This window comes from Salmo salar, chromosome ssa10 (assembly GCF_905237065.1).
Source record: "Salmo salar chromosome ssa10, Ssal_v3.1, whole genome shotgun sequence".
Lineage (NCBI taxonomy): Eukaryota > Metazoa > Chordata > Actinopteri > Salmoniformes > Salmonidae > Salmo > Salmo salar.
Genome location: NC_059451.1, coordinates 59,579,782 through 59,596,669, shown reverse-complemented (window position 1 = coordinate 59,596,669; position 16,888 = coordinate 59,579,782). Strand labels below are relative to the sequence as shown.

The 16,888-nt window shown below is 45.5% G+C and overlaps 1 protein-coding gene across 2 annotated transcripts in view; it reads right to left on the bottom strand.

Annotated features, from left to right (window-relative positions):
* LOC106560669 (gamma-aminobutyric acid receptor subunit alpha-5) overlaps positions 1-16,888 on the bottom strand; it is a 95,537-nt gene that overhangs the window by 3,458 nt on the left and 75,191 nt on the right. The window contains exons 3-8 of one of the 2 annotated variants that reach the window (XM_045688002.1): positions 13,921-14,057; positions 12,071-12,138; positions 10,556-10,776; positions 3,431-3,513; positions 2,556-2,699; positions 57-209 (exon numbers count right to left, since the gene is read on the bottom strand). In XM_045688002.1, coding sequence (XP_045543958.1) covers positions 57-209; positions 2,556-2,699; positions 3,431-3,513; positions 10,556-10,776; positions 12,071-12,138; positions 13,921-14,057 — 806 coding nt within the window. The remainder of the gene's footprint in view (positions 1-56; positions 210-2,555; positions 2,700-3,430; positions 3,514-10,555; positions 10,777-12,070; positions 12,139-13,920; positions 14,058-16,888) is intronic. The other variant, XM_045688003.1, reaches the window with a different exon arrangement.

Here is a 16,888-nt window from a genome sequence, read left to right as displayed (position 1 = left end):
CCTGGCGGGGACAGACTCATAGAGATGCAATATAATTCTGTTGTCTCACTACTGACCGAAGACAGTCCTGGCGGGGACAGACTCGCGGTTCAGCCAGAACGACACCTGGGAGAGGACTACGGTCATGAAGCAGGGCATGTAGGTCTGGATGACGAAATAGCCAATCTTCCTCTTCAGATAGAAGTGACACATCATCACTGTGTACTGACCTGCAGGGGCAACAGACAGACAGACAGAGGGAGGGAGAAGGAGAATGGAGGGAGAAGGAGAATGGAGGGAGAATGGAGGGAGAATGGAGAATGGAGAGAGAATGGAGGGAGAAGGAGAATGGAGGGAGAATGGAGGGAGAATGGAGAGAGGAGAAGGATAATGGAGAGGGAGAATGGAGGGAGAATGGAGAGAGGAGAAGGAGAATGGAGGGAGAAGGAGAATGGAGAGAGAAGGAGAATGGAGAGAGAATGGAGAGAGAATGGAGGGAGAATGTAGGGAGAATGGAGAGAGAAGGAGAATGGAGGGAGAATGGAGGGAGAAGGAGAATGGAGAGAGAATGGAGGGAGAATGGAGGGATTACGGAAAGAGAATGGAGGGAGAATGGAGGGAGAATGGAGGGAGAATGGAGGGAGAATGGAGGGAGAATGGAGAGATTACGGAAAGCGAATGGAGAGAGAATGGAGGGAATATGGAGGGAGAATGGAGAACAATGAGAGAGCATGGAGGGAGAATAGAAGGAGAATGGAGAGATTATGGAGGGAGAATGGAGAGATTACGGATGGAGAATGGAGAATGGAGGGAGAATGAGGAGAGAATGAGGAGAGAATGAGGAGAGAATGGAGGGAGAATGAAGGGAGAATGAAGGGAGAGGGAGAATGGAGAACAATGAGAGAGCATGGAGGGAGAATAGAAGGAGAATGGAGAGATTACGGCGGGAGAGGGGAGAATGGAGGGAGAATGGAGGGAGGGAGAATGGAGGGAGAATGGAGAAAGAATGGGGGGAGAATGGAGGGAGAATGAGGAGAGAATGGAGGGAGAATGAGGAGAGAATGAAGAGAGAATGGAGGGATTATGGAGGGAGAATGGAGAAAGTTAATTGTAATAGCATTTTTATATAACCAGAAAAAGATCCTTTAAGTTAGAAACCTTTTGGTGAGTGGGACCTGGTGCTTGCTTAAGGTCCTCCATCCTGGTTCCCTGTCCTTTACTGGGCTCAAACCAGGGATCCTCAACCTCGGAAACACACATGACCACTCGCTTGACAAGGTTTTAACCAATTATGCTATAGAAAAGGTATCAATTGGAAAGAATAAATTGGGGAATGAGGTTACGAAGCTAACTCCTTTACATCAGCACCCAAAACCACACAGGAACACAGTATACACTGGAACAGGGATTTCCAAAATGTTATTGACACGGTTTGGCCATGATAGAAGAGCATATATATATGTGTGTGTGTGTGTGTGTGTGTGTGTGTGTGTGTGTGTGTGTGTGTGTGTGTGTGTGTGTGTGTGTGTGTGTGTGTGTGTGTGTGTGTGTGTGTGTGTGTGTGTGTGTGTGTGTGTGTGAGAGATATGGCAGTGAATGGGTGATTGGTAGGAGGATGAGTAGGTGAGTAATGAGAGATTAGAATGGTAACTTGCTGTCAGAGCTGCAGCCTGTGTGTCAAATCAAATGTATTTATAAAGCCCTTCTTACATCAGCTGATATCTCAAAGTGCTGTACAGAAACCCAGCCTAAAACTCCAAACAGCAAGCAATGCGGGTGTAGAAGCACGGTGGCTAGGAAAAACTCCCTAGAAAGGCCAAAACCTAGGAAGAAACCTAGAGAGGAATCAGGCTATGAGGGGTGGCCAGTCCTCTTCTGGCTGTGCCGGGTGGAGATTATAACAGAACATGGCCAAGATGTTCAAATGTTCATAGATGACCAGCAGGGTCAAATAATCATAATCACAGTAGTCGAGGGAGCAACAGGTCAGCGCCTCAGGAGTAAATGTCAGTTGGCTTTTCATAGCCGATCATTGAGAGTATCTCTACCGCTCCAGCTGTCTCTAGAGAGTTGAAAACAGCAGGTCTGGGACAGGTAGCACGTCCAGTGAACACCCTGATCTGTTTCACCTGTCTTTGTGCTTGTCTCCACCAGTCTCCAGGTGTCGCCCATCTTCCCATTTATCCCCTGTTTATTTATACCTGCGTTCTCTGTTTGTCTGTTGCCAATTCGTCTTTTCAGGTCTTGGCAGCGTTCTTTCCAGCCTTCCTGTTTCTCCAGTTCTGTTTCCTAGTTTTTCCCGGTTCGGACCATTCTGCCTGCCCTGCCCCCGAGCCTGTCTGCCGTTCTGTACCTGCCTGAATCTGACCTGATCACGAACCTCTGCCTGCCCTTTGACCTGCCTCTGTGTTTCTAATAAATCATCTGAGAACTGTACTGTCTGCCTTCCGTGTCTGCATCTGGGTCACATCCTGAGTCGTGATGCTATGTGTGATTTTGTGTGTGTGTGTGTGTGTGTGTGTGTGTGTGTGTGTGTGTGTGTGTGTGTGTGTGTGTGTGTGTGTGTGTGTGTATACCTCTGCTAGTATAGATGTCCTCAGTGCCAGCGGTCTGTCCTATCAGATGATACTGGTTGAGTCGTGACCCGTCCTCTGCTACCACCACTGACTTGGCTGCTCCCTGGGTCCACGAATACACCACCTCAGAAACAGGATACGCATCTACAACAGGAGACAGGAAACAGGATACGCATCTACAACATAAGACAGGAAACAGGGTACGCATCTACAACAGGAGACAGGAAACAGGATACGCATCTACAACAGGAGACAGGAAACAGGGTACGCATCTACAACAGGAGACAGGAAACAGGATACGCATCTACAACAGGAGACAGGAAACAGGATACGCATCTACCACAGGAGACAGGAAACAGGATACGCATCTACCACAGGAAACAGGATACAGGAAACAGGGTACGCATCTACAACAGGAAACAGGATACAGGAAACAGGGTACGCATCTACAACAGGAGACAGGAAACAGGATATGCATCTACAACAGGAGACAGGAAACAGGATACGCTCCAGCAGGTATATCTCACTGGTCACCCCCCAAAGCCAACACCTCTTTGGCCGCCTTTCCTTTCAGTTCTCTGCTGCCAATGACTGGAACGAATTACAAAACTCACTGAAGTTGGAGACTCATATCTCCCTCACTAGCTTTAACTAGGCAAGTCATTGTTTTAACTAATGACCTTCCACAGAATCCTTCACAGCATTTGGACAGAGGTACAGACTCACAGGAGAAGCATCGTGTGTGTGTGTGTGTGTGTGTGTGTGTGTGTGTGTGTGTGTGTGTGTGTGTGTGTGTGTGTGTGTGTGTGTGTGTGTGATATAAATAGCAGACCCGTAACACCAGATGTGTTTACTGAGGAGTCTTATTAACTTACAGCTTCCAAACTTAAGAGGACAGGCGTGGGCGTCCATGGGGAAATCCTCTAACTGCATGGGACATTCTGCTGAGATGGTTAACCTGGAGAGACATCAAAGATTATGAAATTTATATTGCGATCGTGATTCATTACAATTTATTAATCATCATTATCATCAGTGGCTCAACTCATTTACACCAACGATTCCATTACTATGTCAGAGTGAGGTATTACTGGAGGAATTACAGTTGTTACTACAAAACCAGAAGAGTAATTTATGCTTTGACATGGTTAACCTAGAGAAGTTACAAAACAACATCATGATTATTTTACAATACATCATCATCCTCGTCGTCATCACTATTATATTTTCTACGATAACATTTATCCATTTAGATCACAATGGAGTTGTGGCTGTGGCTCAGTTGGTAGAGCATGGTGTGTGCAACGCCAGGGTTGTGTGTTTGATTCCCACGGGGGCCAGTACGGAGAAAAAAGAACAAAAAAAATGCATGAAATGTATGCATTCACTACTGTAAGTTGCTCTGGGTAAGAGCGTTTGCTAAATGACTAAAATGTAAATTATATTATATAGACAGAGGAACAAAACCCTGCATTATTTACTAGAACAAGAGGTCAAAACATTTACAGTTGGAGGAACATTAGGGAGAGTTGTCATGGAGACTTCTTACGTTTAGTCATTTAGCAGACGCTCCTATCCAGAGCGACTTACAGTAGTGAATGCATACATTCCAAACATTACATTTCATGCATTTTTCTATTTTTTTCTTTTCTTTTTTCCCCCGTACTGGTCCCCCATTGGAATCGAACCCACAACCCTGGCGTTGCAAACACCATGCTCTACCAACTGAGCCACACGGGACCTTCTTCTGTTGATAAGAATATTACGATATAACAAAGAGATTATCATTGCCCGAGAAGCTTTTGTAGTTAAAAAAAATATATATATACACTGCTCAAAAAAATAAAGGGAACACTTAAACAACACAATGTAACTCCAAGTCAATCACACTTCTGTGAAATCAGACTGTCCACTTAGGAAGCAACACTGATTGACAATCAATTTCACATGCTGTTGTGCAAATGGAATAGACAACAGGTGGAAATTATAGGCAATTAGCAAAACACCCCCAATAAAGGAGTGGTTCTGCAGGTGGAGACCACAGACCACTTCTCAGTTCCTATGCTTCCTGGCTGATGTTTTGGTCACTTTTGAATGCTGGCGGTGCTTTCACTCTAGTGGTAGCATGAGACGGAGTCTACAACCCACACAAGTGGCTCAGGTAGTGCAGCTCATCCAGGATGGCACATCAATGCGAGCTGTGGCAAGAAGGTTTGCTGTGTCTGTCAGCGTAGGGTCCAGAGCATGGAGGTGCTACCAGGAGACAGGCCAGTACATCAGGAGACGTGGAGGAGGCCGTAGGAGGGAAACAACCCAGCAGCAGGACCGCTACCTCCGCCTTTGTGAAAGGAGGAGCAGGAGAAGCACTGCCATAGCCCTGCAAAATGACCTCCAGCAGGCCAGAAATGTGCATGTGTCTGCTCAAACAGTCAGAAACAGACTCCATGAGGGTGGTATGAGGGCCCGACGTCCACAGGTGGGGGTTGTGCTTACAGCCCAACACCGTGCAGGACGTTTGGCATTTGCCAGAGAACACCAAGATTGGCAAATTCGCCACTGGCGCCCTGTGCTCTTCACAGATGAAAGCAGGTTCACACTGAGCACGTGACAGACGTGACAGAGTCTGGAGACGCCGTGGAGAACGTTCTGCTGCCTGCAACATCCTCCAGCATGACCGGTTTGGCGGTGGGTCAGTCATGGTGTGGGGTGGCATTTCTTTGGGGGGCCGCACAGCCCTCCATGTGCTCGCCAGAGGTAGCCTGACTGCCATTAGGCACCGAGATGAGATCCTCAGACCCCTTGTGAGACCATATGCTGGTGCGGTTGGCCCTGGGTTCCTCCTACTGCAAGACAATGCTAGACCTCATGTGGCTGGAGTGTGTCAGCAGTTCCTGCAAGAGGAAGGCATTGATGCTATGGACTGGCCCGCCCGTTCCCCAGACCTGAATCCAATTGAGCACATCTGGGACATCATGTCTCGCTCCATCCACCAACGCCACGTTGCACCACAGACTGTCCAGGAGTTGGCGGATGCTTTAGTCCAGGTCTGGGAGGAGATCCCTCAGGAGACCATCCGCCACCTCATCAGGAGCATGCCCAGGCGTTGTAGGGAGGTCATACAGGCACGTGGAGGCCACACACACTACTGAGCCTCATTTTGACTTGTTTTAAGGACATTACATCAAAGTTGGATCAGCCTGTAGTGTGGTTTTCCACTTTAATTTTGAGTGTGATTCCAAATCCAGACCTCCATGTGTGGATAAATTGGATTTCCATTGATTATTTTTGTGTGATTTTGTTGTCAGCACATTCAACTATGTAAAGAAAAAAGTATTTCATAAGATTATTTCTTTCATTCAGATCTAGGATGTGTTGTTTAAGTGTTCCCTTTATTTTTTTGAGCAGTATATATACACACAAGGCCCTTTAACCCTATAAACCAAATATAGGGCCCTTTAATGCTATAAAGACTCCACAAGTGGTCTCCTGATGTAGTTTAAGTGTTGCTGAGGACTTATAACATTCAATATTAGTTGGTTTCTATTTTACATTTTTTTAAGTGTGATTTTGAGAGCAAAAACATGAAAACAAATGGGAAAAACAGAAAACTGGAAAAAAAACTAAATGGGAGAAAACAAAATCTTGGAAAAAACGAATTTTAGCTAAAATACAGACTTAATGAGGCCCTGTACACTTACACTCTCACGCTCTTCTCTCTTTTCTCTCTCCGTCTTTATCCGTGTCTATCTCTGTCACTCTTCTCTCCTTTCTCTCTCCCTCTTTATCCGTCTATCTCTGTCTCTCTTTTCTCTCCCTCTTTATCCGTGTCTATCTCTGTCACTCTTCTCTCCTTCCTCTCTCCCTCTTTATCCGTCTATCTCTGTCTCTCTTTTCTCTCTCCCTCTTTATCCGTGTCTATCTCTGTCACTCTTCTCTCTTTTCTCTCTCCGTCTTTATCCGTGTCTATCTCTGTCACTCTTCTCTCTTTTCTCTCTCCCTCTTTATCCGTCTATCTCTGTCGCTCTTCTCTCTTTTCTGTCTCTCTTTTCTCTCTCCCTCTTTATCCGTCTATCTCTGTCTCTCTTTTCTCTCTCCCTCTTTATCTGTGTCTCTCTCTGTCACTCTTCTCTCCTTCCTCTCTCCCTCTTTATCCGTCTATCTCTGTCTCTCTTTTCTCTCTCCGTCTTTATCCGTGTCTATCTCTGTCACTCTTCTCTCCTTTCTCTCTCCCTCTTTATCCGTCTATCTCTGTCTCTCTTTTCTCTCTCCCTCTTTATCTGTGTCTATCTCTGTCACTCTTCTCTCCTTCCTCTCTCCCTCTTTATCCGTCTATCTCTGTTTCTCTTTTCTCTCTCCCTCTTTATCCGTGTCTATCTCTGTCACTCTTCTCTCTTTTCTCTCTCCGTCTTTATCTGTGTCTCTCTCTGTCACTCTTCTCTCTTTTCTCTCTGGAATGCCATGTGTGAACTCATGGGAACAGCCTTCCTAGAGTGATGTGTGTTTCCAGCTGTATCAGAACAGCGTAACAGTATCCCATCTGAAAACTGTGATCCTACAGTGATGTGTGTTTCCAGCTGTATCAGAACAGCGTAACAGTATCCCATCTGAAAACTGTGATCCTACACTGCCATCTACTGGAGATAGTTCATCGTCATCATCATCATCATCATCAGCCTGGCTTTCCAAACGCGGTTCAGTAAGATCAGCATTATTCACTCTAACCAGCTCCTACATCAGATGGTATATACAGGTATGTCTCTGTTCATAATGTGGTCCAATCAAATACAACAATACAACTCAGCCCATATATCAACATTTTGTTCCAATAAATCTTAAAATGTAATCGGACATTGATCATTTGTGGTTATACTCTTAACTTCCTTTTTTTGTAAAACATTGGAGTAAGAATCCCCACAGGAAATGTGCAGTAGAGGAAAGAACACAGACCTGGTGTTGTAAATAAAGTATTTGCTTGTTGAGCCAACGCATTGATTGGTTCTTTCAAACATTAATTTTCTTCCTGGGGGGGCTGAGACCTCTTGTTGTTTTTGGATTTGAAAATCCAACAGTTGTACCAGGAGGGGGCGCTCAGAGGGTGTGAGGCTGTGCGTGTGGGTGTTTGAGGGAGAAAGGCATAGAGGAGAAACAACCAGTAAAAGCACAGTGCCCTTCATTATCAATACACATCCAAACATTCTTTCCAGAATCTAGGTGTTAGCCAGACTAAATAAGAGCACACCTCCTCAATCTATTGTCCTACACCTACATGGCATGCTTATAATGGGTGAATGCCATGGGTATACTCTGATCTGGAGAGTGAAATGATCCTAATCTATTTGATCTATAGGCATTGCCTTATTAATAGTGGAATCATGATGCTTATCTTGGGTCATGTTCATTAGGCACCAAATGATCCTAATCTATTTGATCTATAGGCATTGCCTTATAAATAGTGGAATCATGATGCTTGTCTTGGGTCATGTTCATTAGGCACCAATGGAACACATTTTATTTGAAATAGGAGTCACTACCTGGATTTGTCCAACAAGATATGCTAATCGTAGTTTTTGGGATGGAAATAGTCATTTCCAACATACTATGCTGATCCATTGGAGTGTGATAGATAACTAAAGAATATTTTATTTTAAACTCCATTGGTGCATGCACTGCATTATGCATTAAATATGTGCTTTTCACTGTCTATGGAAAATATAGCTTGGAATCTCATAAACTGTATGCAATTTTTGTCTTTCTTCATGGGTTCGTACAGGTGACTGTGTATCATAACCTTCCCAGACAAATTGCTAGAGTGTTTAGTAAATGTGTTGTGGGTTTGAATGAGGCTGAGTCAGTGTTGTGGAAGCTGGTCACGTGCAGGAACGCCATGCAATGAGTTATTATTTTGTGATTTTTGGTTTATGTAGAATATATGTATTTTCTATGTGAATGAATGTTCTTAAATCTTGTAGTTTTCTTTTAAGTTGAGAAGATTCTCAAAATGAGGGAGATGTCGTGGAAATATTGCAAGATTACGTTATAATGCTTGTATTGCATAATATGTTTATGTGATATACGTGTTTATTAGAATGTATTTCTAATAGACTCTAGTATTGGCAGTTGCATTTCTTCCCTCAGCTGGGGCTCAGTCACCTGGGGCCCAGAGAAGGGAAAGGTCAGACTTGTCTTTTACATGTCTCTGTTGCTATGCAGAATATCAGAAAGGGAAGAGGACAGGATGGAACATTTATCTTCATATGTGAATGTGTCTTTACCTATTCTTAAACCATGTGAAGGGATGGTGTGTGTCACACCCTGACCTGAGAGAGAGGGTTTGTTTCTCTATGTGGTTAGGTCAAGGTGTGGGGTGGGCATTCTATGTTTTGTATTTCTATGTGTTGGGGCCGAGTATGGTTCCTAACCAGAGGCAGCTGTCTATCGTTGTCTTTGATTAGGAACCATACTTAGGCAGCCCTTTTTTCCACCTGTGTTTGTGGGATCTTATTTTTGTACTGCTTTGTGTGCCTACAGAACGTGACGGTCGTATTTTCTTTGTTCATTACTTTTATCGTGTTCTGAGTAAATAAATCACAAGATGAACATATTCCACGCTGCACCTTGGTCGACTCCTTTTGACAATCGTTACAGCGTGATTAATGGGGAACCAATTACTTGTCTCCACAGTGTCTGTGTGCAAGTCACTCCCTCCTTTGGCATTGGGGGGAGGGGTATGGCAGTGTCTGGAACCATTGTATGTCCTCTCTGATGTTGCACTTATCCTGGGATAGTGTATGACCTAGAGACTCACTCCCCTCAGTGAGCTTGTCCAGGAGTGGGGTCAAGAGGGGGTTTACTTGAGATGGGAGTATCTAGAGTTGACAATTGATTTATGACATTGGATGAGATGGTGTTTTTGTGCTATGAAGTACCAGGAACGGGATTAGAACCTTATCATTAGGGATCAAACTGAACGATAATTTATAGCGAATGCTATCTGGCTATGGGATACTCCTTTCTCAAGTAAAAGTCTTTCTTTGTGAACTGTTCCTAAGATCTGTTGTTCGTCATGTAGGTTAGAGAGGGGTGTATCTTGGCTATTGAAAGATCTTTCTATTTTTGTGTTGTCACTTTCAACGGTTCGTTAGAAATGGCACATCATTGAAAGTCAAAGTGCTTTTGCTCTTATTATTAAATATGTAGTTTTAAGTATAACTGACTGGTGTGTGAAGTTTAACTCTCCTCATTTGGTAACGAAGAAATGATCTGATATCAGACATCCTCTTCAGCGTGAGGGAGCTGATATCAGACATCCTCTTCAGCGTGAGGGAGCTGATATCAGACATCCTCTTCAGCGTGAGGGAGCTGATATCAGACATCCTCTTCAGTGTGAGGGAGCTGATATCAGACATCCTCTTCAGTGTGAGGGAGCTGATATCAGACATCCTCTTGTTTGTTTGTTTGTACCAGTCTTTAGTCTTTAGACTGTTTGTTTGTTTGTACCAGTCTTTAGTCTTTAGACTGTTTGTTTGTTTGTACCAGTCTTTAGTCTTTAGACTGTTTGTTTGTTTGTTCCAGTCTTTAGTCTTTAGACTGTTTGTTTGTTTGTACCAGTCTTTAGTCTTTAGACTGTTTGTTTGTTTGTACCAGTCTTTAGTCTTTAGACTGTTTGTTTGTTTGTACCAGTCTTTAGTCTTTAGACTGTTTGTTTGTTTGTTTGTACCAGTCTTTAGTCTTTAGACTTGTTTGTTTGTACCAGTCTTTAGTCTTTAGACTGTTTGTTTGTTTGTACCAGTCTTTAGACTGTTTGTTTGTTTGTACCAGTCTTTAGTCTATAGACTTGTTTGTTTGTTTGTTTGTTTGTTTGTACCAGTCTTTAGTCTTTAGACTGTTTGTTTTTAGGAGGACAGTGGGACCAACAGTGGGAGAAAACAAAAACAAAAGAACAACAACAAAAAAAGGTAAACAATGTTTTTGCTCACAACACTGTTGAGGGTCTCACTGACCTCATAGTGTAGAGCAGTGTCCCATCGTCTTTGAGTCGGAGAAGTTTGTTGGGTGTGGTCATGTTGTGGGCGATAGATTTCTTCCCGTTGAGGAAGAAGGTATCCGGGGTCCAGATGTTAGACGCCAGGAGGTTGTTTAACGGTAACATCTTCATGGGGCCTTGGAAACACAGACGTTCATCCTTCCAGCTCTGTCTGAAGAACACGTCTATGGTGTACTCCTGGATGTCAAGAGGTCAACGACGAGACGAGACAGGGGGTTCAGTTGGTATATGAACCCAAGAGGGAATCATTGGATGTAAAGTATGACATTAAGGGACAGTTTCTCAGAAAACAGATTAAGCCGAATCCTAAAATGTGATTTTATCTTTATTTAACGAGGCAAGTCAGTTAAGAACAAATTCTTATTTACAATGACGGTCTAGGAACAGTGGGTTAACTGCCTTGTTCAGGAGCAGAACGACAGATTTTTTACTTTGTCAGCTCAGGGATTTAATCTGGCAACCTTTCGGTTACTAGTCCAACGCTCTAACCACTAGGCTACCTGCCTCCCCCCTCTAACCACTAGGCTACCTGCCTTCCCCCTCTAACCACTAGGCTACCCGTCTCCCCCCTCTAACCACTAGGCTTCCTGCCTCCCCCCCTCTAACCACTAGGCTACCTGCCTCCCCCCTCTAACCACTAGGCTACCTGCCTCCCCCCTCTAACCACTAGGCTACCTGCCTTCCCCCCTCTAACCACTAGGCTACCCGTCTCCCCCCCTCTAACCACTAGGCTTCCTGCCTCCCCCCTCTAACCACTAGGCTACCTGCCTCCCCCCTCTAACCACTAGGCTACCTGCCTCCCCCCTCTAACCACTAGGCTACCTGCCTCCCCCCTCTAACCACTAGGCTACCTGCCTCCCCCCTCTAACCACTAGGCTACCTGCCTCCCCCTCTAACCACTAGGCTACCTGCCTCCCCCCTCTAACCACTAGGCTACCTGCCTCCCCCCCTCTAACCACTAGGCTACCTGCCTCCCCCCTCTAACCACTAGTCTACCTGCCTCCCCCCTCTAACCACTAGTCTACCTGCCTCCCCCCTCTAACCACTAGGCTACCTGCCTCTCCCCTCTAACCACTAGGCTACCCTGCCTCCCCCCCTCTAACCACTAGGCTACCTGCCTCCCTTCTCTAACCACTAGGCCACCTGCTGCCCCAAGATGCATGTTCATTGGAGATTCTCCATTGAGTTTGCTTGTTAGTCCTGGCCTAGACTTAATCTGTTGCTGGTAAACCGGCCCCAATACCTTAATACAGACTATTCGTAATTTAAAAAAAAAAAAAATACAAATCGTAATTTAAAAAAATAGATGAAATAAGTAAATGTTTATAAAAATTGATTCAATTTTTTTGTTTTTCCATTTTTTTTTTTAAACTTTCATTCAATAATACAATTATAAATAAAAGTAGCACGGGAATATGGAAGCTGTTACAGTTTCTTTTAGGATGAGAATTAATCAAGAAGAAGTCCTTACCATTTCAGTATCAGAAACGGGACCGAAGCTGGTCACAAATATGTTTGTCTTGATCTCGGTAACCTTCTCTGTAGAAAATAAAATAAATACAAATGTATTTTCCATAAGAGGATCTGAAAAGTTGATCTCAGTAACCTTCTTTGTATAAAATAAAATAAAATAAATACAAATGTATTTTCCATGAGAGGATCTGAAAAGTTGATCTCGGTCACCTTCTCTGTAGAAAATAGATCCCATCCAGAGAGGGTGGGAGTTGCTCAGAGAGGCACGTGGGAATACATGTTCCTTTATTTCACTGATCTTTCTCTTTTTCTATTCAAACAACATGGATTGACACACAATTCTGCGTTGAACCTTCAATAATTACATTTATTTTCCATAAGAGGATCTGAAAAGTTGGCCTCGGTCCTTTGAGAGCAAAGACCCTGGCATTTATGAAAGGAGTGATAGCGCTCTCTCTCTCTCTCCTCTCTCTCTCTTCCTCTCTCTCTCTCTCTCTCTCTTCCTCTTCCTCTCTCTTCCTCTCTCTCTCTCGCTCTCTCTCTTCCTCTTCCTCTCTCTTCCTCTCTCTCTCTCGCTCTCTCTCTCTCTCTTCCTCTCTCTCTCTCTCTCTCTGTCTCTGTCTCTCAAGGTCAGTCGCCCACTAGCTCCCCTAACCATTGCAATGAACATGTCTCTTCGTCAGAGACCTGTGTTTACCAGGGGCTATGAATATAGGCCCATCCCCCTCTATAATAGAGGACTAGCAGACTAACAAGGACATTATCACCTCTCTATGGTCTCTTACTAATGGTACAATATAATAGAGGACTAGCAGACTGACAAAGCTTTATTATCACCTGTCTATGGTCTCTTACTAATGGTACAATAGATACAGAGGTTATAGTGGAGGGAACATATGTCTGCTTCATTATATCATAAAACAATTATGATTCTTAACTTAACGAGGCCAGGAAACAATATGGAGAGAGAGTCAGTTTACATGTGGTATGTATGCAATCAGTTTACATGTCCATACAGTATGTATGCAATCAGTTTACATGTCCATACAGTATGTACTGTATGCAATCAGTTTACATGTCCATAAAGTATGTATGCAATCAGTTTACATGTGGTATGTATGCAATCAGTTTACATGTCCATACAGTTTGAACAGTATGCAACATGGTAAAGGTTTTAAGTGTGTGTCCTAAATGGCACCTATTCCCTACATAGTACACTACTATAGACCAGAGCCCTATTCCCTATATAGTGCAATACTATAGACCAGAGCCCTATTCCCTATATAGTGCAATACTATAGACCAGAGCCCTATTCCCTATATAGTGCACTACTATAGACCAGAGCCCTATTCCCTATATAGTGCACTACTATAGACCAGAGCCCTATTCCCTATATAGTGCACTACTATAGACCAGAGCCCTATTCCCTATATAGTGCACTACTATAGACCAGAGCCCTATTCCCTATATAGTGGTACTACTATAGACCAGAGCCCTATTCCCTATATAGTGGTACTACTATAGACCAGAGCCCTATTCCCTATATAGTACACTACTATAGACCAGAGCCCTATTCCCTATATAGTACACTACTATAGACCAGAGCCCTATTCCCTATATAGTGCACTACTATAGACCAGGGCCTTATTCCCAATATAGTGCACTACTATAGACCAGAGCCCTATTCCCTATATAGTGGTACTACTATAGACCACAGCCCTATTCCCTATATAGTGCAATACTATAGACCAGAGCCCTATTCCCTATATAGTGGTACTACTATAGACCAGAGCCCTATTCCCTATATAGTGCCATTTGGGAGACATTGAGGGGTGGATGGGTCCCTACCTCCTAGTCCAGGACGTAGCCTGTTGTCATAGCCGTCCAGCAGTCTGTCCAGTATTCGGGTAAAGATGGTGATGTTGTCATTTAGCTCCGCCTCTTTTAGGGGTTCTGTAGGGGTTCCTGCTGGGGTCTGGGAAAGGCTGCAGGGGGAACGGGACAGTTACTGACTAGTTAACTGGTTACCAGGCTGCAGGGGGAACGGGACAGTTACTGACTAGTTGACTGGTTACCAGGCTGCAGGGGGAACGGGACAGTTACTGACTAGTTGACTGGTTACCAGGCTGCAAGGGGAACGGGAGAGTTACTGACTAGTTGACAAGTTACCAGGCTGCAGGGGGAAAGGGACAGTTACTGACTAGTTGACTGGTTACCAGGCTGCAGGGGGAACAGGACAGTTACTGACTAGTTGACTGGTTACCAGTCTGCAGGGGGAACAGGACAGTTACTGACTAGTTGACTGGTTACCAGAATGCAGGGGAAACAGGACAGTACAGTTACTGACTAGTTGAATGGTTACCAGGCTGCAGGGGGAACAGGACAGTACAGTTACTGACTAGTTGACTGGTTACCAGGCTGCAGGGGGAACAGGACAGGACGGTTACTGACTAGTTGACTGGTTACCAGGCTGCAGGGGGAACAGGACGGTTACTGACTAGTTGACTGGTTACCAGGCTGCAGGGGGAACAGGACAGTTACTGACTAGTTGACTGGTTACCAGGCTGCAGGGGGAACAGGACAGTTACTGACTAGTTGACTGGTTACCAGGCTGCAGGGGGAACAGGACAGTTACTGACTAGTTGACTGGTTACCAGGCAGCAGGGGGAACAGGACAGTTACTGACTAGTTGACTGGTTACCAGGCTGCAGGGGGAACAGGACAGTACAGTTACTGACTAGTTGACTGGTTACCAGGCTGCAGGGGGAACAGGACAGTTATTGACTAGTTGACTGGTTACCAGGCTGCAGGGGGAACAGGACAGTAGAGTTACTGACTAGTTGACTGGTTACCAGGCTGCAGGGGGAACGGGACAGTTACTGACTAGTTGACTGGTTACCAGGCTGCAGGGGGAACAGTACAGTTACTGACTAGTTGACTGGTTACCAGGCTGCAGGGGGAACAGTACAGTTACTGACTAGTTGACTGGTTACCAGGCTGCAGGGGGAACAGGACAGTACGGTTACTGACTAGTTGACTGGTTACCAGGCTGCAGGGGGAACAGGACAGGACGGTCACTGACTAGTTGACTGGTTACCAGGCTGCAGGGGGAACGGGACAGTTACTGACTAGTTGACTGGTTACCAGGCTGCAAGGGGAACGGGACAGTTACTGACTAGTTGACAAGTTACCAGGCTGCAGGGGGAAAGGGACAGTTACTGACTAGTTGACTGGTTACCAGGCTGCAGGGGGAACAGGACAGTTACTGACTAGTTGACTGGTTACCAGGCTGCAGGGGGAACAGGACAGTTACTGACTAGTTGACTGGTTACCAGTCTGCAGGGGGAACAGGACAGTACAGTTACTGACTAGTTGACTGGTTACCAGGCTGCAGGGGGAACAGGACAGTCGTTACTGACTAGTTGACTGGTTACCAGGCTGCAGGGGGAACAGGACAGTTACTGACTAGTTGACTGGTTACCAGGCTGCAGGGGGAACAGGACAGTACAGTTTCTGACTAGTAAACTGGTTACCAGGCTGCAGGGGAACAGGACAGTTACTGACTAGTTGACTGGTTACCAGGCTGCAGGGGGAACAGGACAGTACAGTTACTGACTAGTTGACTGGTTACCAGGCTGCAGGGGGAACAGGACAGTTACTGACTAGTTGACTGGTTACCAGGCTACAGGGGGAACAGGACAGTTACTGACTAGTTGACTGGTTACCAGGCTGCAGGGGGAACAGGACAGTACAGTTACTGACTAGTTGACTGGTTACCAGGCTGCAGGGGGAACAGGACAGTACAGTTACTGACTAGTTGACTGGTTACCAGGCTGCAGGGGGAACAGGACAGTTACTGACTAGTTGACTGGTTACCAGGCTGCAGGGGGAACAGGACAGTACAGTTTCTGACTAGTTGACTGGTTACCAGGCTGCAGGGGGAACAGGACAGTACAGTTACTGACTAGTTGACTGGTTACCAGGCTGCAGGGGGAACAGGACAGTTACTGACTAGTTGACTGGTTACCAGGCTACAGGGGGAACAGGACAGTTACTGACTAGTTGACTGGTTACCAGGCTGCAGGGGGAACAGGACAGTACAGTTACTGACTAGTTGACTGGTTACCAGGCTGCAGGGGGAACAGGACAGTTACTGACTAGTTGACTGGTTACCAGGCTGCAGGGGGAACAGGACAGTTACTGACTAGTTGACTGGTTATCAGTCTTCAGGGGGAACAGGACAGAACAGTTACTGACTAGTGACTGGTTACCAGGCTGCAGGGGGAACGGGACAGTTACTGACTAGTTGACTGTTTACCAGGCTGCAGGGGGAACAGGACAGTTACTGACTAGTTGACTGGTTACCAGGCTGCAGGGGGAACAGGACAGTACTGACTAGTTGACTTGTTACCAGGCTGCAGGGGGAACAGGACAGTTACTGACTAGTTGACTGGTTACCAGGCTGCAGGGGGAACAGGACAGTTACTGACTAGTTGACTGGTTACCAGTCTTCAGGGGGAACAGGACAGAACAGTTACTGACTAGTGACTGGTTACCAGGCTGCAGGGGGAACGGGACAGTTACTGACTATTTGACTGGTTACCAGGCTGCAGGGGGAACAGGACAGTTACTGACTAGTTGACTGGTTACCAGGCTGCAGGGGAAACAGGCCAGTACAGTTTCTGACTAGTAAACTGGTTACCAGGCTGCAGGGGGAACAGGACAGTTACTGACTAGTTGACTGGTTACCAGTCTGCAGGGGGACCAGGACAGTACAGTTACTGACTAGTTGACTGGTTACCAGGCTGCAGGGGGA